The 21,014-nt window shown below is 41.9% G+C and overlaps 2 protein-coding genes, 1 long non-coding RNA gene and 1 pseudogene across 5 annotated transcripts; 2 read left to right on the top strand and 2 right to left on the bottom strand.

The window, feature by feature from the left end:
- The first annotated feature begins 254 nt into the window (after positions 1–254).
- LOC311269080 (X-linked retinitis pigmentosa GTPase regulator-interacting protein 1-like) lies at positions 255–9,950 on the top strand (annotated as a pseudogene). Its single transcript, XR_014624918.1, has 13 exons — positions 255–437; positions 4,823–4,873; positions 4,961–5,138; positions 5,238–5,359; positions 5,770–6,115; positions 6,292–6,568; positions 6,721–6,836; positions 7,901–8,122; positions 8,687–8,781; positions 8,987–9,172; positions 9,251–9,335; positions 9,460–9,587; positions 9,733–9,950. The product of XR_014624918.1 is annotated as an X-linked retinitis pigmentosa GTPase regulator-interacting protein 1-like (transcript).
- Positions 9,951–10,392: 442 nt separating this feature from the next.
- On the top strand, positions 10,393–15,093 carry LOC311269308 (PC-esterase domain-containing protein 1A-like). 2 transcript variants are annotated; one of them, XM_084373383.1, is made up of 10 exons: positions 10,393–10,468; positions 10,980–11,070; positions 11,336–11,415; positions 11,650–11,882; positions 11,995–12,142; positions 13,405–13,651; positions 13,831–13,887; positions 14,141–14,161; positions 14,338–14,517; positions 14,708–15,093. In XM_084373383.1, exons 2-10 carry the CDS (start codon positions 10,998–11,000, stop codon positions 14,848–14,850), a joined length of 1,182 nt encoding a protein of 393 aa, XP_084229509.1. In that variant the 5' UTR covers positions 10,393–10,468; positions 10,980–10,997; the 3' UTR covers positions 14,851–15,093. The 2 variants fall into 2 exon arrangements, with proteins under 2 accessions (XP_084229509.1, XP_084229510.1); XM_084373384.1 differs by lacking the exon at positions 14,141–14,161.
- A 1,216-nt stretch (positions 15,094–16,309) lies between these two features.
- Positions 16,310–16,638, bottom strand: LOC311269429. Its single transcript, XR_014624091.1, has 3 exons — positions 16,582–16,638; positions 16,407–16,480; positions 16,310–16,324 (listed from the first exon to the last, which is right to left on the bottom strand). It is a non-coding gene; the product is annotated as an uncharacterized lncRNA (long non-coding RNA).
- Positions 16,639–17,404: 766 nt separating this feature from the next.
- Positions 17,405–19,887, bottom strand: LOC311269078 (dynactin subunit 1-like; the record flags this gene model as incomplete). Its single annotated transcript, XM_084373056.1, has 7 exons — positions 17,405–17,413; positions 17,520–17,639; positions 17,777–17,902; positions 17,992–18,123; positions 18,245–18,406; positions 19,094–19,342; positions 19,810–19,887. 7 exons carry the CDS (start codon positions 19,885–19,887, stop codon positions 17,405–17,407), a joined length of 876 nt encoding a protein of 291 aa, XP_084229182.1.
- Between the last annotated feature and the right edge of the window lie 1,127 nt (positions 19,888–21,014).

The raw sequence follows: 21,014 nt of genomic DNA, 5'->3' as shown, positions 1-21,014 counted from the left end.
CACGCCACTAAAATCCATAATCAACAGTGGTGGGCAAGTTACACAGTTCTGTGACATTTTAAAAAAGGAGATCCGAGAACAGATTCCTCACAATGATGTCATTATTCAACATGGCTTTTGTAACAAAAAGAGGAGGGGTAAAAAAGTTTGGTGGACAGAGCAACATTCCTCATTATGGAAGGCTTTATGCTCAGCAGAGAAGGAATGGAACATCTTGCCCCTCTGGTCCAGTTAAGGCGCAGGGTAAAGCTGTAATGAAGCAGTTTGACCGTTCAGTCCAAGCTGCTAAAGGACGGTACTGGAGATTACAGCAGGAAAACATCCAAGAACTAGTGAGTAACGACCCAAGGGCCTCCTGGCAGCAGGTTAACCAGCTTGGTGTTGGCAGTGAAGGTCACCCGGAGATTCCCTGGGAGGTCCTGAGGCCTGATGGGACTGTACAGACTGATAAATATGCTGTTTTAGAGACCTGGAGATGTGAGTTTGCCAGCCTGTTCCAACTTAATAATCACAGTGACCCTTGCAGCACAGTTAGAGTTGCTGCATATGCACATAACCAGGGCTCCTTCATGAGCCAGCAGATTACAGAGCATGAGATTATAAGGGTTCTACAAGCAGCTAAAAAAGGTAAAGCTTATGGATATGATGGGGTGCCAGTTGATGTATTGAAAAATGGTAACACACTGAATATTTTATATAGGCTTTTTAATTATTGTTTTTCAAATGGTGTGGTACTAGAGCTCTGGAAATATGGTATTACTAACCCTATCCCCAAAGCTGGGGGAAAAGATAACAGAATACCTCTTAATTACCAGGGAATCACTTTGACATCCTCTGTATATAAACTGTTTTGTTCTGGACTGTATAATCGTATTGCTGAATGGGCTGAGGCTAACAATATTATAGCAGACGAGCAAAATGGGTTTAGAAAGAAAGGGAGCTGCCTTGACCATATTGCTACTTTAACTACAATCATAGACACAAGGAAAAAGTTGAAGAAAGCTAGTTTTTGTTCTTTTATTGATTTTTCTAAAGCTTTTGATTATATATATATAATTGTCTTATTGCTTTGTATGAAAATGCCAAATGTTGTGTTCGGGTTAATGGATGTCTCACAGATTGGTTCCCAGTTGAGACTGGAGTTAAACAAGGTTGCATTTTATCTCCTATTCTGTTTGCCATGTATATAAACGATCTGTCTTTAGCAATTAAGGCCTCAGGTAAAGGTGTCTCTATTGGTGATGAAAAAATATCCATACTGTTATATGCAGATGAGGGGCTTCAGGAGATGCTCAATCTTGTCCATAGCTGGTGTCTGGCCTGGAAATTCAACGTAAATCCTGATAAAACCAAAGTGGTGCACTTTAGAAATCCATCAATGCCCCTGTCTGAGTTTAGTTTCTCCTGCGGCTTGTTCTCCTTGGAAACAGCTAGAGTATAAATACCTGGGTTTGATGTTAACGTAAATTCTAGATTATAATAAAACTGTCAAGAATTTAGCAATGCATGCGAATAGAGCTCTAGGTGCAATCATAGCGAAATGTAAATGTATGGGTGGTTTTCCTTTTAAATGTTATACTACATTGTTTGAATCCCTGGTCTTGCCTATTTTGACCTATGCTGCTGCTGTCTGGGGTTACAAAAGTTATTCTACTGGTAATGCTGTGTTTAATCGGGCATGTAGATTTTATCTATGTGTGGGTAAATACACCCCAAATGCTGCTATACAGGGTGATATGGGTTGGAAAACTCCATGGCAACATCCAGAGCCGGCCCGAGGCATAAGCGAACTAAGCGGCTGCTTGGGGCCCCCTAGTGGCCAGGGGCCCCCAAGCAGCCGCCGAGAAAAAAAAAAAAAAAAAAAATCAATTAAATTTTTTAAATTTTTTTATACCCATTAAATAAATTAAAAAGTGACCGAAATGAATGAATGAATGAATAATTCAAGACAAGATGATTCAGATTTCATGATCAATATACCTGCTGTGTCTGCCAGCATTTGAGTCATGCGCAGACACCTGGCTGGCGTGAATAGCCAATTCGCACGCATAGACACCGCATTAAGTTCAGTCGCGCTCGGTAATGTTAAGCCATGTCACAAAAAAGGACATATCCCTCTGGTGCCGAAAAGAGAAAGAAGAAAAGGACCGAGGAGGAGAAAAAAGAGCAAGACAAAGGTATGTTTGCATGGTTATTTACAGTATGTTTTGTGCTCACTTGAGGTAACAGCTCTAGCTATGACAGCGGTTAGCTAGCTAGCTAGTTAACGTCGTCATGACCTTATAAGCGGCTTATATGAGATCGTGGCGTTAACTAGCCAGCTAGCTTCTAATAAGCCATCACCAGAGCTACATCCCTGTCGCCATCAACAGTGAAATGTCTCCCATTAATATACATTTATCTAGGTGTATTTAAGATGTCAAGGATATTGGGAGTGTTTAGGATGTCCAATCAAGCATCATGTACCTATGTGCTAGCTAGCTCTAGCTGGTCTTATGTTGTAAACTAAAGTTAGCTGATTGAGGTGGACTTTAGCACTAGCTACATGAAAACGTAGCTGAAGCAGGCAAATTTACCACATCTCCTCCGAGGGATTGTAGTCTGATTTCATACCGGAAAGCGTTGAGAGTTAGTTTAATACTGTTTTATAATGTGATAGTGGAAGGTCTGAATCAGACTTAAACCGACATCTCGACTCGTATTCGTCGCGACGACTACGTGCAGAGATGTCGGTCAAGTGGAGGAATCACCGAAGGTGAACTCAAGCGCGCTAGCCAGCAGGCTTAAAGCCCAGGCTCCCACCGCACTGACTAGAGCAACTCTTAAGGCATCAGTAAGTCCGACACGCACAGCTATGCTATGGTAGCTGCCTGGCATCTGTTACATTATGTAACAGATGCCAGCTACCATAGCTATGTAACTTACAGCAAAGATGAAGCACTATTGTGCGCTCTGCTCTAAGATATTTGGTTAAAGTACAGTTATAATGTAACATGTTAATGAGAGATGGCGTATTGGTCTTTATGAGAAAATACCATGTTTGGTGGGTATTTTTTTTTTTATTCCAATTTTATTAATATGGCGAGTGATATCATATAGCGGTGCTACCCTTATAATTATTAGGCTGCAGTAGATCACCATGTTAAGTGTTTCCCATACTGCAATTATGCCTCATTTGAAAATGAATCATCAGGTGTGGAATTGCTTGTTGATGAATGTAAGTAATGATAGCAAAATAAATTCATTCTTCTATCAACTATGCACTTATGCAATGTTATTTTTCAGGAACACTTTTGAAGTACTTTGGAGCACAACCAACAAGACCTGCCCCTGATGTCTCATCAAGTGTCAGTGCCTCCACAGCTGATGATACAGCAGGTGAGGTTTTTCTGTTAATGCTTGCCTGTTAATATGACATGACACATTTAACATAGCCTCTTATTTTTTTTGGTTTATCATTGCAGGTTCATCCACTACAGAGTTACAGGCACCTGAAAGTGAGGAGCAGTTAACAGCACCTGAAAGTGAGGAGCAGTTAAGTAAGTTTAAGTATTTATTTTGGAACATTTTATTTTTTATTATATTAATGTTTGTCTATTTCGGTTTTATTTTGTAGTTGAAGATTGCTCATTTAATGCACATTTGCAGATCTGTTCAAAGTTTGAAAAAAAAAGTCATTAAACTGATTTACTTGTTTACAACAAATTCAATCTCTGCTGTTGTATTTTGTTATTTTTCAATTCAAGCTCAGCAAACCACACTTAGTGCTTCATTTTTAATATGAAAGTTTAAAATAATTGTGTGATTTTAGTACCCTCTGAGGTTAAAAGGTGACTGGTTTGGTCTTAATAACAACTATATTAATACAGGGGTCTACCAAGCCCAGGGGGCTCAGGTCTAGAGGGGCATGGAGCCCCAAAACATTTGTTGCATGTGAGCAAGGATGGATTACTGAATGAGCCTACCGGGCCCAAGAGGTCAAGGGGCCCTGAAGCACAAGTCGTTGCGTGAGGTCACTACCTCAATAAGTCAAAAAGCAAAACAAATTTGGGTATTGCCCTTCTCCAGCTGGCCCTCCCAAAACTGCACCAGAATACAGGAAATCACATCTACCAAATTCAAAATTTTCTGGGGGAGGACCCCCAGACCCCCCTTTACCCACTTGCACCCACTTTCGTACAAATAAGGTGTGTGTGTGTGTGGGGGGGTCCTTATGTGTCTGTGCTCAGGAGGAAAGTAGTTCATAATTCATCACTGTATTAATACAATTTATTATATAACATTATAGTTTGACATTTGTGTCAAAAATTGTCACGCACAGGTGACTCTGCGGTGGTGGGGGGGGCCCCCAAATCAAATTCTGCTTAGGGCCCCCAAAAGGCTTGGGCCGGCACTGGCAACATCAGTGGTCTTGCATCTTTAAAAACTGGCAAAGACTCTGTGATATGCCTGACAGCCGATTATGTAAACAGGATTTTCAGTGGGTGGCTCATTTGACAAATATATATAAGTCTATATGTGATATGTCTTCTTCTTCGTCTGTTGACTTAAAACCATCTTCTTATTTTTCTTCTTCTTCGGTTGATTTAAAACCGTCTTCTTCTACTCTTTATTTACGGCTGTTGCACCTGGGTTGTTTTTTCGAAACCTCCGCCTGTGCGACAGCTCGGATTGTAACGTGTTAACTGTAATAATATTACCAAATTATAGTTAGTAACGCATTATATTACTCCGTTACTGCCTAAACGTAATATATTACGGTAACACGTTACCCCCAACACTGCTTATAAGTTGTTTTTAATCTCTCTCTTCTCTCCTCCAGGAGTTTGACATGAGTGTAGAGGATCTTAGTGAGACTCTAATGCAGATCAAGGTTTGCACACTTCTTTACCTCTGGACTGCTTTTAAAGACAAATGAAACCTTTTCAAACCTTGTTGCATGTTTTGCCACCAATTACAGGCGTTTAGGATGCAGCAGGAGAGCAGGGCGGGACTGCTTTTCCTCCAGGCTGATGGGAAGGTGGAGGATTCACCACGTGAGCTGGTAAACATCCAAGCGTCGCATGCTGAGACTGCTGCAGTTACACAAAACCAGAAACCTTCTACTGCTGGAGCACCACATCAGTACAGACCTGCAGGTACACACACACATACACACTGAACACATCTCGTAAAATATCTCCCCATTTTCCCCATTTTATCTTAACTTGTCTTAAATCAAACTTTCCTTTCCCAAGGGAGAGTTGACCACCCTCAACCAGAATATGGAGAGAGAGAGAGAGGGAAGAGGTCAGGAGGAGGATGGCAGAAAAGGACAAACTTCTATCAAAAAGAGCTCTTCAGATCAACACTTTACAAGGTATGGTGTTAAAAACTACACTCATATGTACTGGAAAGAAAACCCAGTTCCTAATCAGTCACTTCTGTGCTGCCTGTCACTGATTGACTGACATACAGAAAGGGATGGGTAACATTGTTTTAACAGTTTTTTAAGAAAAAAGTTCAAACTTCAGTATCTCAAAACTCTTAATGTTTTGTCTTTGTCCTCTAAAGCTCAGTTGAAAGAGTTAGCATACAGCCCAAGGAACTACAAGCGGACCATACCAATACAGTACACATGGCCTTCTGTAGACCACGAGGTGGTAGAGCCCACTGAAGATGACTTGACCGAAAACACACAAACCTTGTAGCAGAATTTGGTGTTTTTTTTAATTCAAAATCATTTGGAGCAAGTTTCTCATGAGACTTTTTGTTTTTTTGCACCTCCAGGCTGCCACCTTCACCCCAGCAGGGCTCCGCACCATGGGCAGCATCCGTCCAGGGGCGAACAGAGGTGAGGACATTGTGACCTTCTGCACCTACAGCCTCTTGGACTTCAAGGTGCACTCCACTCCTCTGGCCTCAGGTGGCCAACCCAATTACAGCTTCACGTCCCGCTATGCACTAACATCCCGAGATCTGGGTAGGCTGGGAGGTCAGGGGTCAAGGGTCAGAGTGGAGCTCCACCAGGCAGTAGGAGGGGTGAAGTTTGTGACACACGGAAGCGGGCAGATGTCCCTCATGGGTGCCATAGAAAGGAGAGGGGAGCTCATGGGTGGACATGTTAATATCAGAGGTGAGTGATGTTGGATAAAGAAACTGGATTTGATGCTTCTTTTCCTGCACACAGTCTACATTTTGTTTTGCGATGTTCTTATTTATTACATAATGCATTGATTGTCTTTCTCCATGGCTCCGAGGGTGAAATTGTTGATGTTTTGGATTTCTGGGTGCGTCTGTATCATCCTGCAGAGCCTGTAGACACTTTGGTTGAGAGAGGACCTGACAGGAGAACAGACGCACACAGGAGTCCTGTGCAGGTCTCTCTTCGCTGGCAAGGTGGTTATGTTGGAACGTTGTGTGGGCCTTAACGCTCGTTGGCCTGGAATGCTTCCTGACGCCTACCTGACATACTCTACGACCTGCCGCCTCACGTCTCTCCAACAGCCCAGTGCACTGCTGACCCAGTGTTCAATGACACCGCCAGCTACCCACTAGCAGTGACAGCTGATGTGTTGCACTACCTGAGGTATGATAATCTGGGGGCCTTTGTCTTGATTTGGGTTTTTAGCAGATAAATTGCTTTTTAACTCTTAATTATTTGGCCAGAATAATAAGTAACCTAAAGATCGTCGCAATTCACAATCTCAAAATGTTGACAACATTCAATTCCACTCCCAGGTCCAGCAGCTTGTGGGTGTATGTGTTTGATGATAGCGATGACCAGATACCACCAGCTTATCTTGCCAAGACCCCCATCCCACTGCGAGCGCTGGCGACAGGCAGGGAGATCAGAGGTGAGGGGGAGGGAAAAGTTAAACAGTCACATGATATAATCTATATCCCTCATTGGAAGAAGCGTTCATTTAGATGGAGTTGGAAGAAAACATGTTATTTTCATGGAGTTACATCACATGTCCCACAAGAGCATGTTCTCTGTATACTTGCTTACATTTTTTGCAACATTCCATGTATTAAAAGTTTCATGTCAATTTGTGCTAGCTCTCAATCAAACTATTGCAGTTTAATCTTATACACAGAACTTATTACAGAACTTATTGGGGATTGAGATCCGAACCAACCCGAGGCTGACACTGCTGGGGGACTACTCAGTCTTACCTAACAACCGGAGAGGTAACACACGCTTTGTTAGATTGGCCCTAATTGCTGCTAACAAGTGTATAGCCATTCATTGGAAGAGTGAGGAGCCCCCTGGGGTATCCTTTTGGCTCAAGGAGTTGTCTTCATACTTACCTTCAGAAAAGATCATGTTTAACCTTAAGAAGAGGCTGTTTCTTTTTGACAAATGCAAGAGAAAACTTTGTAGCCTTTTTACAAGATAGACCTTCTCTTAATGATGATGTTCATGCTTGAAGCTACACAATAGGGCCCTTCTGAGACCTTACCTGGCCAGGTGCACTGCAATCTTACTCAAGTACCATGACCCGTGTACATAGCATATATATCTTTTAAGAGTTTGGGGGGGGTTTTTGTTGTTTTTTTTCATCTGCTTTTATTTTATTTTCATTTGTTTTTATTTTTTATTTCTTTGACAGAGTGTCTCTTTCTTCCTAATGTAACTGATACAATTGTGTGCTTATCTTTTGATATCTCGCTGGCATCCTTGTAACTGTCACCATTACTGCTATTGTGTTATGTCGGGGGTGGGGTGGGGGGATCATGTTTGACTTACTTAATGTCCTCTCTCGCTGTATGGGAGAAAAAGGAAAATTCATTAAATATATTGTTTTAAAAAGAAAAAAGTTTCAGGCTGACGGGGAAAATGATCCCTCTGAGTTTTAGAATTAGAACGGCTGGACCCAAACTACCCAATCAGCACTTTTTCTCTCTGTCCGGCCAGGTGACTATGTTCTGAGGGATCCAGCTGCTGGACCTAGGGGCATGGTCAGGGTCATGTTAAAATGGAAGTACCCCTTCCAACCATCGGTAGACACCGTGCTGGGAAGACAGGACAGAGCAATGGAAAGCACAGAGAGGGAGGAGAGGAGGAGAGAGGAGGCTGGAGTATTACAGAGACCCACAGCAAAGCCCAGAGTGAAGGTGATTTTATTTATTCAAGTCTGTCAATAGGTGTGGGAATTACCAGTCATACTTCGAGGAGCTGTACATGTATTTTATGTGCAGTTGTTTGCAAATGACTAAGAACAGATGAAAAGCAATGGCAACCTTCTCTAAAAAAGAAATTGCTCACATCATGTCATCGGACGTTAAAGAAGTCACTTCCGGTTCTGTACCTTAATACCTGTTCTTTGACCTCTACCACAGACACAACTGCTTGAGTCAAGAGAAACCAAGACAGTGCAGAAAGAGACTTTGAAGCACCTACAAAAGTAGCCCATATAATAATTTATTTTCACTGTTCCAACACAATAACATAATGTATGACTATTTTGGTCATGGGTAAAACATCTAACAGCAAAAATCTTATCAAAGACAGGTCTTTGGTCTAATCGTTGTGAGTTTAGGGGTCCTTGATGTGAAAACATTTCAGAATCTCTGGCAATATGACCTCAAAATCTTCAAAATATGGACATTTATCATAAAAAATATTCCAGCAATACATACTGACAAAGCATCTATCAGTGAAATAAATCCAGTTCTTCTCATTATTGTTTTGACGATACAGTTGCTGCAGCAGACAGCGAAGCCCCGGAGTCTTCAGAGTCAAGCTCCTCACAAAGCGACATTATCATCATTCCTCCAAAACGAAAAATGAGAAAGGTATGAACAAAGTCACTGAGTGAATGAGAGAAAACATGAATGAAGGAGGGGAAAAAAGGGAAAACTTTAGCATCACATTGTGCTATTATTCCCATTTGTGCAAGTTTGAGCTTCTATTTTAAATGGTTGTGATGTAAATAGATAAATATGTCGGTCAGATGTCAGTAAAGGTTTATGAACTAAACACAATTTCGATGTGTTTCAGGGAAACAAGCTGAGAGTGGAGATTCTGTCCCTGACGTTTGAACCGTCCTCTGATGTGGCATTCGACAAGTCAGTGCAGTGTGTTTATGTGGAATATCGGCTGCTGGGCATCCCGATGGAGACGACAGAAACATGTCCCTCCGCAAACCCATAGAGGGGGAGGAGATTCACTACAACTTCGCACGAGGTACGATTGGATGAGATCAGAAAGTTCTAATATCAGAGCTTCTTTATGAACCCTAAATGTTTCTGTTTGTCTCCTCAGTGATTTATGTGGATGGTTCCCAGTCAGCTCCACTCAGACAGTATCTTTACACCATGTTGGAGGGCAATGACCCCAACCAGGGCAGGTACTGTCATCAGTGTCATTTCACATGTTAAAGTATGATTAAATACATCCATTTATGTCTCTGTGCTTTATTGATGATGAAACCACAAAATGTAAGCATGTGTGTCTGTGTGTCATGGCTACAGGTTGAAGTTCACAGTCGTCAGCGAGCCGACGGACGATGAAGAGGAGTGCGTGGACGTTGGACATGCTTTTCTGGATCTACAGGAACTGCTCCTCACAGGAAATGATGTCATCGAACAACAAATTGACAGTAAGTGTTGTATTTGTGAGATTTAGGTAACAATTTTGCACACAAAATAATGCACATTTCTTATTGCTCTCCTTCAGTTTCAGGCAATACAGGACACATTTCTGAACCCTTTCTGGGATAACATGTCTGTCTTTGTTTCCTCCAGTCGAGAATGTGGATGAAGACAAGGAGGTGATTGGACACCTGAAAGTGTCTCTGGAAGCAGCGAAAGCTCTGATTGGGATTTACCAGGAATTTCACCAGAGAAGTGAGACCAAGACAGACAATGAGACAAATGAAGATGAAGAGGAGGAGAAAGAAGAGAAGAAAAAAGATTGAATACAAATGATTGATTATGATGATGATGACAGTGACTTCTACTGAAAGCAATTAGTATGAGATGAACAGAGAGATTGTATTCTTCCTCAACATTTCACCATTCCCAAAAGCAATCAAATAAAAATAATTTTGGAAAGGCATTTGTGGCTTTGAAGTGTATTTTTGGATCATAATTTTGGTTTCCAGGTTTATCGTGTTCATCTTTATTACTTATTTAAACATTTTTCCTGGGTGTCATCTATATCTCTGCTAGTTTAATTTAAAATGCTTCCTATTAATTTGCAATTCCATCATTTATAATACACAATACGCAAATTCAGTTGTAATGTTTTTATGCTTTTTTGGTTAAGAGCTTTTTATGACACAATTTTGAGGGAAATGTAAATATTATATAATATAATTTAACATTTTAAAATGCACGAATTTATTTATCGCTACTTTTATTTTGTGGCCTAAATTACTCTCGCGAGACTGAGACTGATTCTAAAAGGCGCACAATTTTTTCCGACGGTCATTGGAGGCGTCATCAAATTGGAGGCACCCGTTTTCCCAATAACGGCTGAGTGAGTAATGTGTTTGAAGTGTTGAAGCTACAAAATGACACAATTTCCATAACTTTTAGCTTGTTCGAGTTGTCTAATAACTTGTCTAATAAAGTGCGGGTTTGGTTCCTAAAACTGAAGCGTCCAAATTTCGATGATGTCCAACAAAGTTGACCAAATGTTAGCTGCCTTTGGAAAAAAAGTAAAGGCGCAGCTAATTTTAAAACGGGACATGTGCGTTATTAGCTTAAACTTCTCCTTCGATTGATTAAATGTACATTGTGCCCCCAATTCAGTTATGGTAAGTATCTTATGCTGATTTAAGTCGAGGCTAAAGCAGTTCAGGCTAATTAACCTAGGCTAAAGCTAGTTCACTAATAGAAGTTTGAAATCCTTAACCGCCATTAGCAACTCAAATAAGACTGTATCTTAGCTGGGTTATGCTCTTTCCCATTAAAACCGACCCCATGAAATGTCAGCCATCATTTGTCAGGGTAAATGGACCTAATTTTCACATTGTTGTGATTAACAGATTAATTCACAGGAGATAATGAGGTGGGTGACCCACGAGCAGGCCAGCCAGCTGCTCCATAACAAGTTCATTGTGGTGCTGGGAGACTCCAGTGAGTAACAGTTCACTTCACTTTCTCATGCTCAAAAGTCTTTGCGAAGTATGTTTTTAAATTTTTTATTTTTTTTAAGCCCATTTAAAAAAGATTAATTAATTTCATCCCATTGCACTTGAATGAGCTACCAGGCAGGTTAACTCCCCCATTTGCATCCATCAGTCAGAAACAATCTGTTGGCACCCTGCTTTGGATTGCTCAGTTGTGAACATGGGTCAGCTTTTTTACACTGCTGCTAATGCTGTCTGGATCTCATCCTCAGTTCAGCGGTCTGTGTACAAGGACCTTGTTCTGCTGTTGCAGAAGGAGAAACATCTAACTTTTGAGCAACTGAGGACCAAGGTAAGCCATGTTTAGAGGTCTAACATTACCACGTTTAAATACAAATACAGTTATTATAAGCGTGATCTCAAAAGTTGACCGTAGCAACATTGCTCCACTTGAACATCTTCTCACCAGACTTCTTCTCAGTGGGACAAACTCTTTTTAAATGTCTGAATCTTTCCCCACATTGGTAGACTGTCTCCCTCCTTGTGATCCTGTTGTGTTCACTTTGTCACGTCTTTATACCTTAAGGGTGAGATGAGCTTTGAGCTGGACTGTCTGGTGGAAGGAGGTTGTCGAAGTCTAATGCACAATGGAACGCATTACCAAGAGGTCCGGCAGTTTCAGTCCGACCACCACCTGGTCCGCTTCTACTTTGTGACACGCGTCTACTCTCGCTACATGCAGAGTGTCCTAGAAGACTTCCGGCATGGCTTGAAACCAGATGTAGTCATTGTCAACTCCTGCGTATGGGATATTTCAAGGTGAGTCCTGTAGATGTTACTTTTGAAGAAGTCTAAAATCAAATCAGATGTGATTTAATTCAACTAGCTAACAGCCTCCCGACATGTCTGTATCTGTGTTGTTTTTTTGTAGATACTCCAGTTGGCTCGAGGATTACAAGGAGAACCTACAGAAGTTCTTTATTGAGTTGAAGGAGACTCTGCCTGAGGAAACCCTGGTTGTCTGGAACCTCACCATGCCTTTAGGAGAGAAGATCAAAGGTGGTTTCCTGGTGCCTGAGGTTTGTCATCCCCAAATTACTCCATCATAACTGGACATCGACATTTGGTCTTGTTTAGTCAAATTTGTACACAATCTGATATAAAAACCTCTTCTCAGACCTTCTTACTGGGAAATCACATCAGATGCAAGAGATAAGTGATGTGTAACCACTAGTGATTTGTGCGAGTGTCTGCCCACATTGGGGCTGTGCAATATAAATTGGTGGATTTTCAAATATGATTTTGGCTTTTTAACGACTATGAAAATGGATACCTCACCTCAGATAGAAAGACAGTCTTGAGTCAACATGACAGGTAAGACAGAGATAGGTAAGAGATGTCACATGGCATGGGTGCACTCGCAGTCATACTGATTTAAATGTTGAGAGAGAGCAGGAGGGAGGCTCGTATTGCACTGTGACAATCCGAAAACCTTGTATATGTAATTAAGAAGAAAACTGGGGCACATTACAGCCTGTAGCGCATGTATCAGCTCTGTCCAGTGATCTCGCTGACCTCCGTAGCCATGTCACTGTCCTCATGACAGCTGCCCTGTGGGCAGCACACCTTTAAGGAGCTGTAAAGACAACAGGTGGACAAACCGTCTTCACCAGGTTTCTTCAGAAGAACTGAAAAATAATTACATTATCTTATTCATTGACTACAAATCAAGAGTAAGTCTAAGTCCACAGTTAAACCGGTAAGCTCAAAGTGAAAATGGGATCATTATGACTTACGCAGGTACCTGGACTTTAAACTACTCATTTACCAAGTGAATAAATCTCGTAGCCTGTAAAGACCAGAGTAATGTGTTAAAGGGGCACTGTGTAGTTTTTAGAGAATAAATTCAGACTCAGAATTTTAATATTCACAATATCAATGACATAATAATACAATCTCAGAAATATAAGTTTTTCTCAGAGGAAAATTAGGTCCCCAGAACACTGTTTGAAGGTAGAGGTGGCAGGGTCCGCCAAATATAAACAAAGTAAAACGGTATGAAAATGTGTTGTCTTTTTAAGGTCAGTTTGTTTATTCAGTCATGAAAACAGACAGTTTATTTAGACATAAAAAATCAGTCTTTCTCTTTCTCTCTTCGACATTGTGCACCTTTTTTAAAGTAGTTTGATACATTTTTCAGTAGATTTAGTTTTCTTGTTTGTTTTTTTTCCCACTCTTTATCTGAAGGAGGGTAACAGGCTTATTCGTCTACATTGTCTCAAGACTTCTGCTGCTCTTCCAGCCTTTTGAATCTTTGTCCTCTCTCCCTCCATTACCTCAGATTAAGCACAAGGCTCCCCAGCTGCGTAGCGACGTGATTGAAGCCAACTTTTACAGCGGGACTCTGGCCGACTTTTACGGGATGGATGTGTTGGACCTTCACTTCCAGTTCCGCTCCTCCCTGCAGCATCGTACCAAGGACGGCGTCCATTGGAACGCCATTGCTCACCGCAGGATAACGTCTCTGCTGTTACTGCACATTGCAGAGTCCTGGGGTGTCATTATGCCCTGCCTTCTGACTCCTGTTGGTAAGGAGGAGGACGACTGCACACACACACACACACCTACACACAGAAGTAAATATACACCCCTACTGTAAATGGGACCTACATGTGTGGTGGTTTAGTCATACAGCAATAATGACCTCTTGTCACTTTTTTTAGGATTTAATTTGATCAAATTAGGTTGACATGTTTCTTCTTTTTAGAGCCTTCTGGGCTTAATGATCAGCAGCCATCTCATGGGAATGCTACCAGACCTGCAGGTAAGACATCTGATGATGATGATGATGATGATGATGATGTGTTAACTATGATTATTTCCATTTGAAAGTTTAACAAAAGATCAGCAAGTATGGGTCAAAAAAGTAAGAGTGCTGTGCGCAGGAATTCTGGAGAGAGGTTTACCATTGTTCAGTTGCACGAATGACCAACATTGTCGAGTTACAAAGCTGGTTAAAAATCTGCAAAGTTCCTTTTTAAGCGTTTCTTACAGTTGTCATCGTCTTTTTGCTGAAGGACATCATGCTGCTTTTTCAGGTGTGTTATGTGGCTCTAACCACCACTACAATCCTCCTAGCAACTACTTTGTGGACATGGGTATTTGTACATGGTTTAAGGGTTATTGCTTCATGTCTAACTATTTGCTGCATTTCTGATTTTGTGTCTAAAAATGTTTTTTTATCTTTCCTGCCATCCTCTTCTCTCTTTCACAGTGCACTACCCATCGAAGGGAAATTACGACTACAGTCAGGAGTACAGTGCTTCCCTCCCTGTTGGCCACTTAAACGCTGACAACAACCTGCAGCCATATCACTACAGGGATGCTAGAGCTTGCAGACCTGCGCTCCCACCAGTCCAGTGGCATCAAAATAACCACAAACAGTTTGGAAATGGTAAGTGTGCAGTGACATAACCGATTGGAAATGGTCCTTCAATCATAGCACCCCAGTTAACTCTCACTCTGCACTGCAGTAAAGTTTTGTTTGTAAAACCAGGCCATCTGTGTGTCTGATGTAGTTGTAATTGTCTTGAAGCTGCCATGTCCACTCTAGAGACCATTAACCTGTTCTTTATGTTCTGCAGGGTTCGACTACTGGCCTCAACACGACTTCGATCGAAACGAGCACCATCATCACAACGTGAGAAGGAGCCGTCACACCAGACACTACGCTCCGTACACCCATTGCAGACCCAGCCGATATGCCCGTCATGGCTACTACGATTGAGACGCATGATTTTACAAGACTTGCGTGTGTATATATATATATATATATATATATATATATTGGTTCTTTTCTCAGATTGTACATTTGTACTGTTTTAGTTGTTTGAATTTTTTATGGTTTTTGTTCTTTATCACTAAGAATAGATTTTAAATGTGTTTTCATTTGAAAGAATTTTTTAATTCTGCACTTTAACTGTGTACGTTGCTGTGTTTTCTATGAAAAATTAAACACTTTATAGAGTTACATCTTTTGATGACTCTGCATGTCACAGACCTCTGGTCTAATAGCAGGTTTGGTTTTGGGACACAATTCAACAAGATCCCTGCAGCCAGTCACTTCACTGTAGGTCAGTAGTACCCAAACATTTTGATCCCTAGAAGGGCCAATAGTAATGATGGGCCATGGGTTGAAAGCAAAGACCTATTGTAGTGTTACAATGGCACTAGGAAGTATCACTGCCAGCATGATACATATTAAAAGAGCATTTTGTCCTCACAAAAATAGTAAAATTGATTTCACTTCAAACATTTGTTGGGCTAGCTTTTAACTTTAATTAAAATTGAAATAAACTGGTACCATAAAATGTATCTGACTGAAATTCTGAAAATCCTTCACATGCTGTTCTCCAGAACAAAAACATCATGACTTAATGCACACTTGTGAACTGGCAATAGACCTTCAGAGTTGATTGTAAAGTGTGGAGCAGCTCACTTCTGTAAACAGGTTACAGGTGACATGAGTCGACACTGACGCATTGATGAAGATGTTTCTTGCTCTGAAGTGAATTGCTAACTTTTATTGGCCGATTGACTACAAATACAAAAGATACAAAGGGGGAAATATCAATAGGTGCAAAAATGACTTGTTGCTCGCTTTCCCACAAAGAGTTAAATTGGTGCATACAAACTATCAGTGATGAAAACATGACGCCTTCATAGTGTGACATTCAGGAGTCAAATCCATTTGGACTTCATTCACAATTAAACTCCTACTAGTTTTACATCAATAGAAAGACATTGCTATGACTCAGTTTTATTAGTGCTATAGTGTTAACTTATGTAAATATTGGATACAATTTCCTGAGAAGAGAGGAGCAAAAGGAATAAAAAGAGGAGAATGCTGGAAGTGGAAGCTGGAATGAGAAACAAGCTTCTCTTGATGTCAAAAATGGCTGCGGGTCAGTGGCACGCCAGCTGAGGTCATGAGGAGGTGGTGCACTTTCTGCAGCTGCTGCTGTGACAGGACGAGGCGGTGGACTTGCTCCTGTCCGGGGGTGCAGGGAATGGCAACACGACCTACAAATACTGTTCCTCCCTGCTTCTCTTCCTTGGCCTAGGAAACAACACATGTGTACACATGATATTATTTCTGGAACAAGTATTACAATCTGATTAGAAAAGATGAAACACACAGCATATACAGTACTCTGTGGTTTGACCTTTACAAAGGAGGAGACTTGTTCAGCTACTTCTCCCTGAAACAGACAAGCGTGCAAATGTTTGGTTTTGTTTTACTATCAACATCTTACAGAGAATAGATGATCCTGATGTTGTCACCTTGAGCTTGTCCAGAGCATTGCTGAGGTTCTGCAGTCGAGCCGTCTGCTCCAGCAGCTGGGCACTGGCACTAACTGGATTGAGAACAGAAATTGAACAGGTAACTTCAGTTTTGAACAGCATTAAGCACACACACACACACACAGGGGAGAAAAGCCTAGAAACTGAAACACACCTGATGTCTTCCCGGTGACGTTCACCACTTTAACCTCACTACTCAGCTTGAGCAGAGTCACCAGCAGTTGGTCAGTCCTGCGGTAGATGCCTGTGTTGAGTCCCTCAGGTGGCATGGAGCTTTCTTTGGTGACCTGTGGCAGTTTGGGAGGGCAGAGTGGAGGCAGGGCGGCCAGCTGGGCTCTCATCTTCTCCGCCTGTCAGTCAAATGTAGTCTGGGTCAATATTACTAGCCTTCAACAGCCAGAATTAATGCCATGATATAATAATAGTACCAACAGCGATGTACCTTGAGTCTGTTGTTTTCATTCTTGAGGTGCTTGATGCCCAGTCTCTGAGCCTCAACCTGCTGCCTGAGGAGAGGGGAGTCCACCACCTGAAGTGCTCCAGCCAGGGATGGAGGCAGACCTGATGGTGATAACGGGTTCATTTATTTTGTTATTTCAGTACCTCCACATAACAAAAGGATGTTTTCTAGAGATAACAACTTCATAAGATTCATAAGAGTGGACCATGACACACACATCAGGTGGCTTTGGGAGTTTCATGTAAACTTTGTTCAAACTTATGCATTTAAAATGGTGTAATAAAGTATCTTAATAAATAAGACTGCAGTACAGTCTGATGAAGTGAAGTGACCATAACCACACAGTAATTCACCTCCTGCAGGTCCCTGAACAGCTGAGGCAATTCCAGAGGTAGGCGGGCCTCTTGATACCAGGCCTTCGGTGGTCATCTTCGATTGGTTGTTAATGCGTTCCTTCAGCTCTGCCTTCTCCGCCTCCAGCTGGTCAATATCGGCCTGCAGAGAGTCCATCGTCTCCTCAAACTCCCTGAAGATGAGGAGAGAGGAAGGTGAGCAAGGAAACGGGAAGAGAGAAAAAGTTGAAATCTGCCTCCGATAATGAAATGTGTTCTTTTCTTCTGTTTGCTCCTTACTTTTCTTTCTTCTTGAGCAGTCTGAATCTTCTCCACCCGCTCATCTGCGTCTTTGGTGGAGGTGTCTAGCTTCTTCTCCAGCAGGCTCAGACGGACGTTGGCCTCACTCAGCTCCTCGCCCTGGGCAGCCATGTTAATTACACCCCCTCTGTTTTTGATTCTTTTCTTTTCAAAGTGGGCCGACCTATGTGGAACTCTTGAATTCACCAAGAAAGGTTGAGATGTTTTTGTCTGAGGTGTTTGCACAAGTGTGTCACCTTGATCTTGAGCGACTTCTTGACCTCCCTGATGACCGTCTCTCTGTCTTCCAGCTTCACTCCCAGACCCTCAGCATCAGTCATCTCAGCCCTGACGGTGGATGCTCTCACCTCCACCGGAGGAGTCTAAGGACAGGGGTGACATGATCAGTATGGAACTGGAAAAAAGAAAAAAATGGCATAATACGCCCAGTTTTCACTGTCTAAACACACACCTTGCCCTGTGGTTTGTCAGCATCATACTCCCCTTCCTGCATGGCTGTGGCCATCTTGTTCATAGTGGTGATGACAGCACCGCAGGACTGACGCAGACACTCTGGGCCATTCAGGCCTTGAGAACCGTACACCTAACAGAAAAGATTGTAGATATTAATAACACAATAATACATCTGCAAACTAAAACCAGCCAACCATTTCTATGTCCAGGGTATCGGGCGAATCGTGACTGATTATTGACAGCTAAACTACCTGGTCCACAGCCTTGCAGGCGATATCCTCCAGTTTAAGAGTGTTGAGCCCCTCCTGTTCTGCCAGCGGAGCGATCATCTGAGCTCCAGCTGCAGCTACCTCCTGCAGAACAGCCACCACCCGGGTCTGCTGGCGCCTGCACTCTGTCAATGTCTCCGACACCTTCCAGAGGAGACACGACATATCAGTCAGATATAAACTGTGGATTAATAATTTCTTTGTGTACCTTAGTGGATCAGTGATCATTAGACAGTGTGTCAATAGATCATAGAACGGTTTAATGGTATTTGCAGGAATTTTATTTTTGTTGGAGAAACCGGAGCACCCGGAGTAAACCACACAGGCATGGGGAGGACATATTAACTCCGCACAAATAGCACATATACAGCTTGGAGATGTCGGCAAGACAAATACGAGATAGCAAATTGTTGTGGCCCAGATCTGGCCCGCACAAGACACGTCCATGGATGTGCCTTGTAAAATCTTGCTATCTGGGATGGTAGTATCGTCAGAAAGACATAGTATGGGGAGCATTTCTAGTTGGCAAGACATCAGAGAGACATCTGCATTTTTGTCAACATCTCGTCTTCTTCTCGTCACACTACGCCGACGTCTGCGAGATATATGTGTGCTACTGTAGGAGGTGACCACCACCATGCCCGACATAAATATTTAGTGTTAATACTATGACAAGCTAAACTGCATGATGTATGTTGATGTATGATGGCATATGTGACAGCTTGAGTTGTTCTGATTTGAAGCTGGCCTACTTTCCACTTCTCCGTCTGTTTCTTCAGTTGAAAATTGTCCTGGTTATGCAGTTAGTCCTGTCAATATGGGACAAGGTACTACAGGCTGTGGGTTGCAGTAGCGCTGCAGAGGGTCCATGAACATGTCGTAAGTCAGTGAGGTGGCCAGGATACCCACAGAAATAAGTGTACCTGCAGCGCTGAGGCCAACTTTCAGACCTATTTTCAGTTGACCTTTAACACAGCGGTGCCACAAACTACTGGTCTGAACCTCAGCAGCTCGGGGTTCTGCAGCTTGACTCTCCAGGAGGTTGTCATCTCTCAGCTTCTCAGCTGGGTCGGTGTGAAGCTCCGAAGTGATTGTAATCAATTTCACGGTCTTGCTTTTTTATGAGCTCATCTTTATCAAAGACTTGTTGCTCAGCCACGTTCAGTAGGCGCTGAAGATCTTGTACAGCTGTTTTCAGGATTTAGTTCTTTTCGTTTCGTCTCTCTGTCAGAGACTCACGTTGAGACAGCTCATCGGCCGTGCTGTCATGCTGCTGCTTAAGAAAGCCTTCACTTTCCTTAAGAGTGTGCACTGTGGCTGTCAGCTGTTTAATCTATTCCTGGTTTGTCTCTTTTAGACCTTTAAGTTGGACCCCCTCAGCATTGAGATTGTTGACGTCCTCATTTAGAATATTCTCTTTGTTCCGAAGACTCTGCAATGCCACCCTCAGTCTTTCGATCTCTCCTTGTTTTTTGTACGTCAGAGATTTAAGGTGGGCCACCTCAGCAGTCAGGTTCTGGTTCCACTCGTGTTTTCTTCTGATTTACCTGCAGATGATGAACTTCTGCCCTCAGATTTTCATTCTCTGCCTCTTTTTTGTCCATGGTAGATTCAAGCAGGGCCATCTTCTCAGTAACGTACTTATTCTGCATGTTCAGAGAGTTCTCACGGTCCCACAGTTCCCGCACTGCTGCAAAAAAGTTTTTATTCTCAGTCTCTCTCAGCTGCTTGCTTTTCCTTATTCAGACTTTCATATTGGGCCTTCTCAGCAGTGAAATTTTCTACCTGCTCGTTCAGAATCTTCTCTTTGTTCTTTTTGTAACTTTTAACTTAAAACAATTTTCAACACTTTTTGATGCTCTGCAAGTCACCAAAAACCGTGCGCACAGACAGAGTTCACCCAGGCAACACCAGAAGACAGCCCAGAGTTCCCTTCACAAAAAGATATTATTATTATTATTATTATTATTATTATTATTAGATATATATTTTCAAAGATTAAAACCGCACAGAGTAAAAATGTGTGTCAGTTCAGCCTAAATGCGCCTGGGGGTGATCTGTATTTTCATATCCTATTTTTTAGTAGGTAAGTTTGGAAAATCTGAAGTGAAGAGACATGCCATTTTCTGTGTCATTATTTTTGCTTGATGATTTTATGTTGAGCAGCTCCTCTGAACTTTTCACTGAGTTGTTGGCAGGCACTCATGTCATTTTATGTTGGTACAAAATACTCTGTACTTTTTAAGATGAACAGAATCATCAAATTCAACCAGCATTTCATTTGGAATATATAGAGACACATTTCCCTCCAAACTCCTCACATGGGTTTCATTTCATTGACTGTTCGAGGCCAAAACCAGTGACATTAGAGAAAAGTTAGTTTTCTTCTTCCTTACTCCAACACTCATCTGATGACCCCTCTATGACCCTTCAGGTTGGGAATTCTGCTTGATGCATCAACATTAACAATATAATAATGTCACATAGAATCGTATGTCAGTCACAGGCCACATTTTACTGCAGAACAAGAACTTTTCCAAGTAGATTCTGCTGATATAACTTCTATACTTCTGCCTAAAGCAGCTACAAGGAGCTTTTACTTTTACTTACAATGATGTAACAAAATAAACTCTGTTTTAGTGCAGTTTCTTTCTGCAGGCTGTGAGACCCCTCAATTTATACTCCACCATGAAAAATCCCAAGTCGTCAAATACTGGTGCTCAGTCTTGGTAGGTTGACAGTCAACTAAGAT

Source organism: Pagrus pagrus (assembly GCF_965226575.1).
Source record: "Pagrus pagrus genome assembly, chromosome: 14".
Lineage (NCBI taxonomy): Eukaryota > Metazoa > Chordata > Actinopteri > Spariformes > Sparidae > Pagrus > Pagrus pagrus.
Note: the sequence above shows the minus strand (reverse complement) of the source record. Positions and strands in the feature narration are given on the sequence as shown.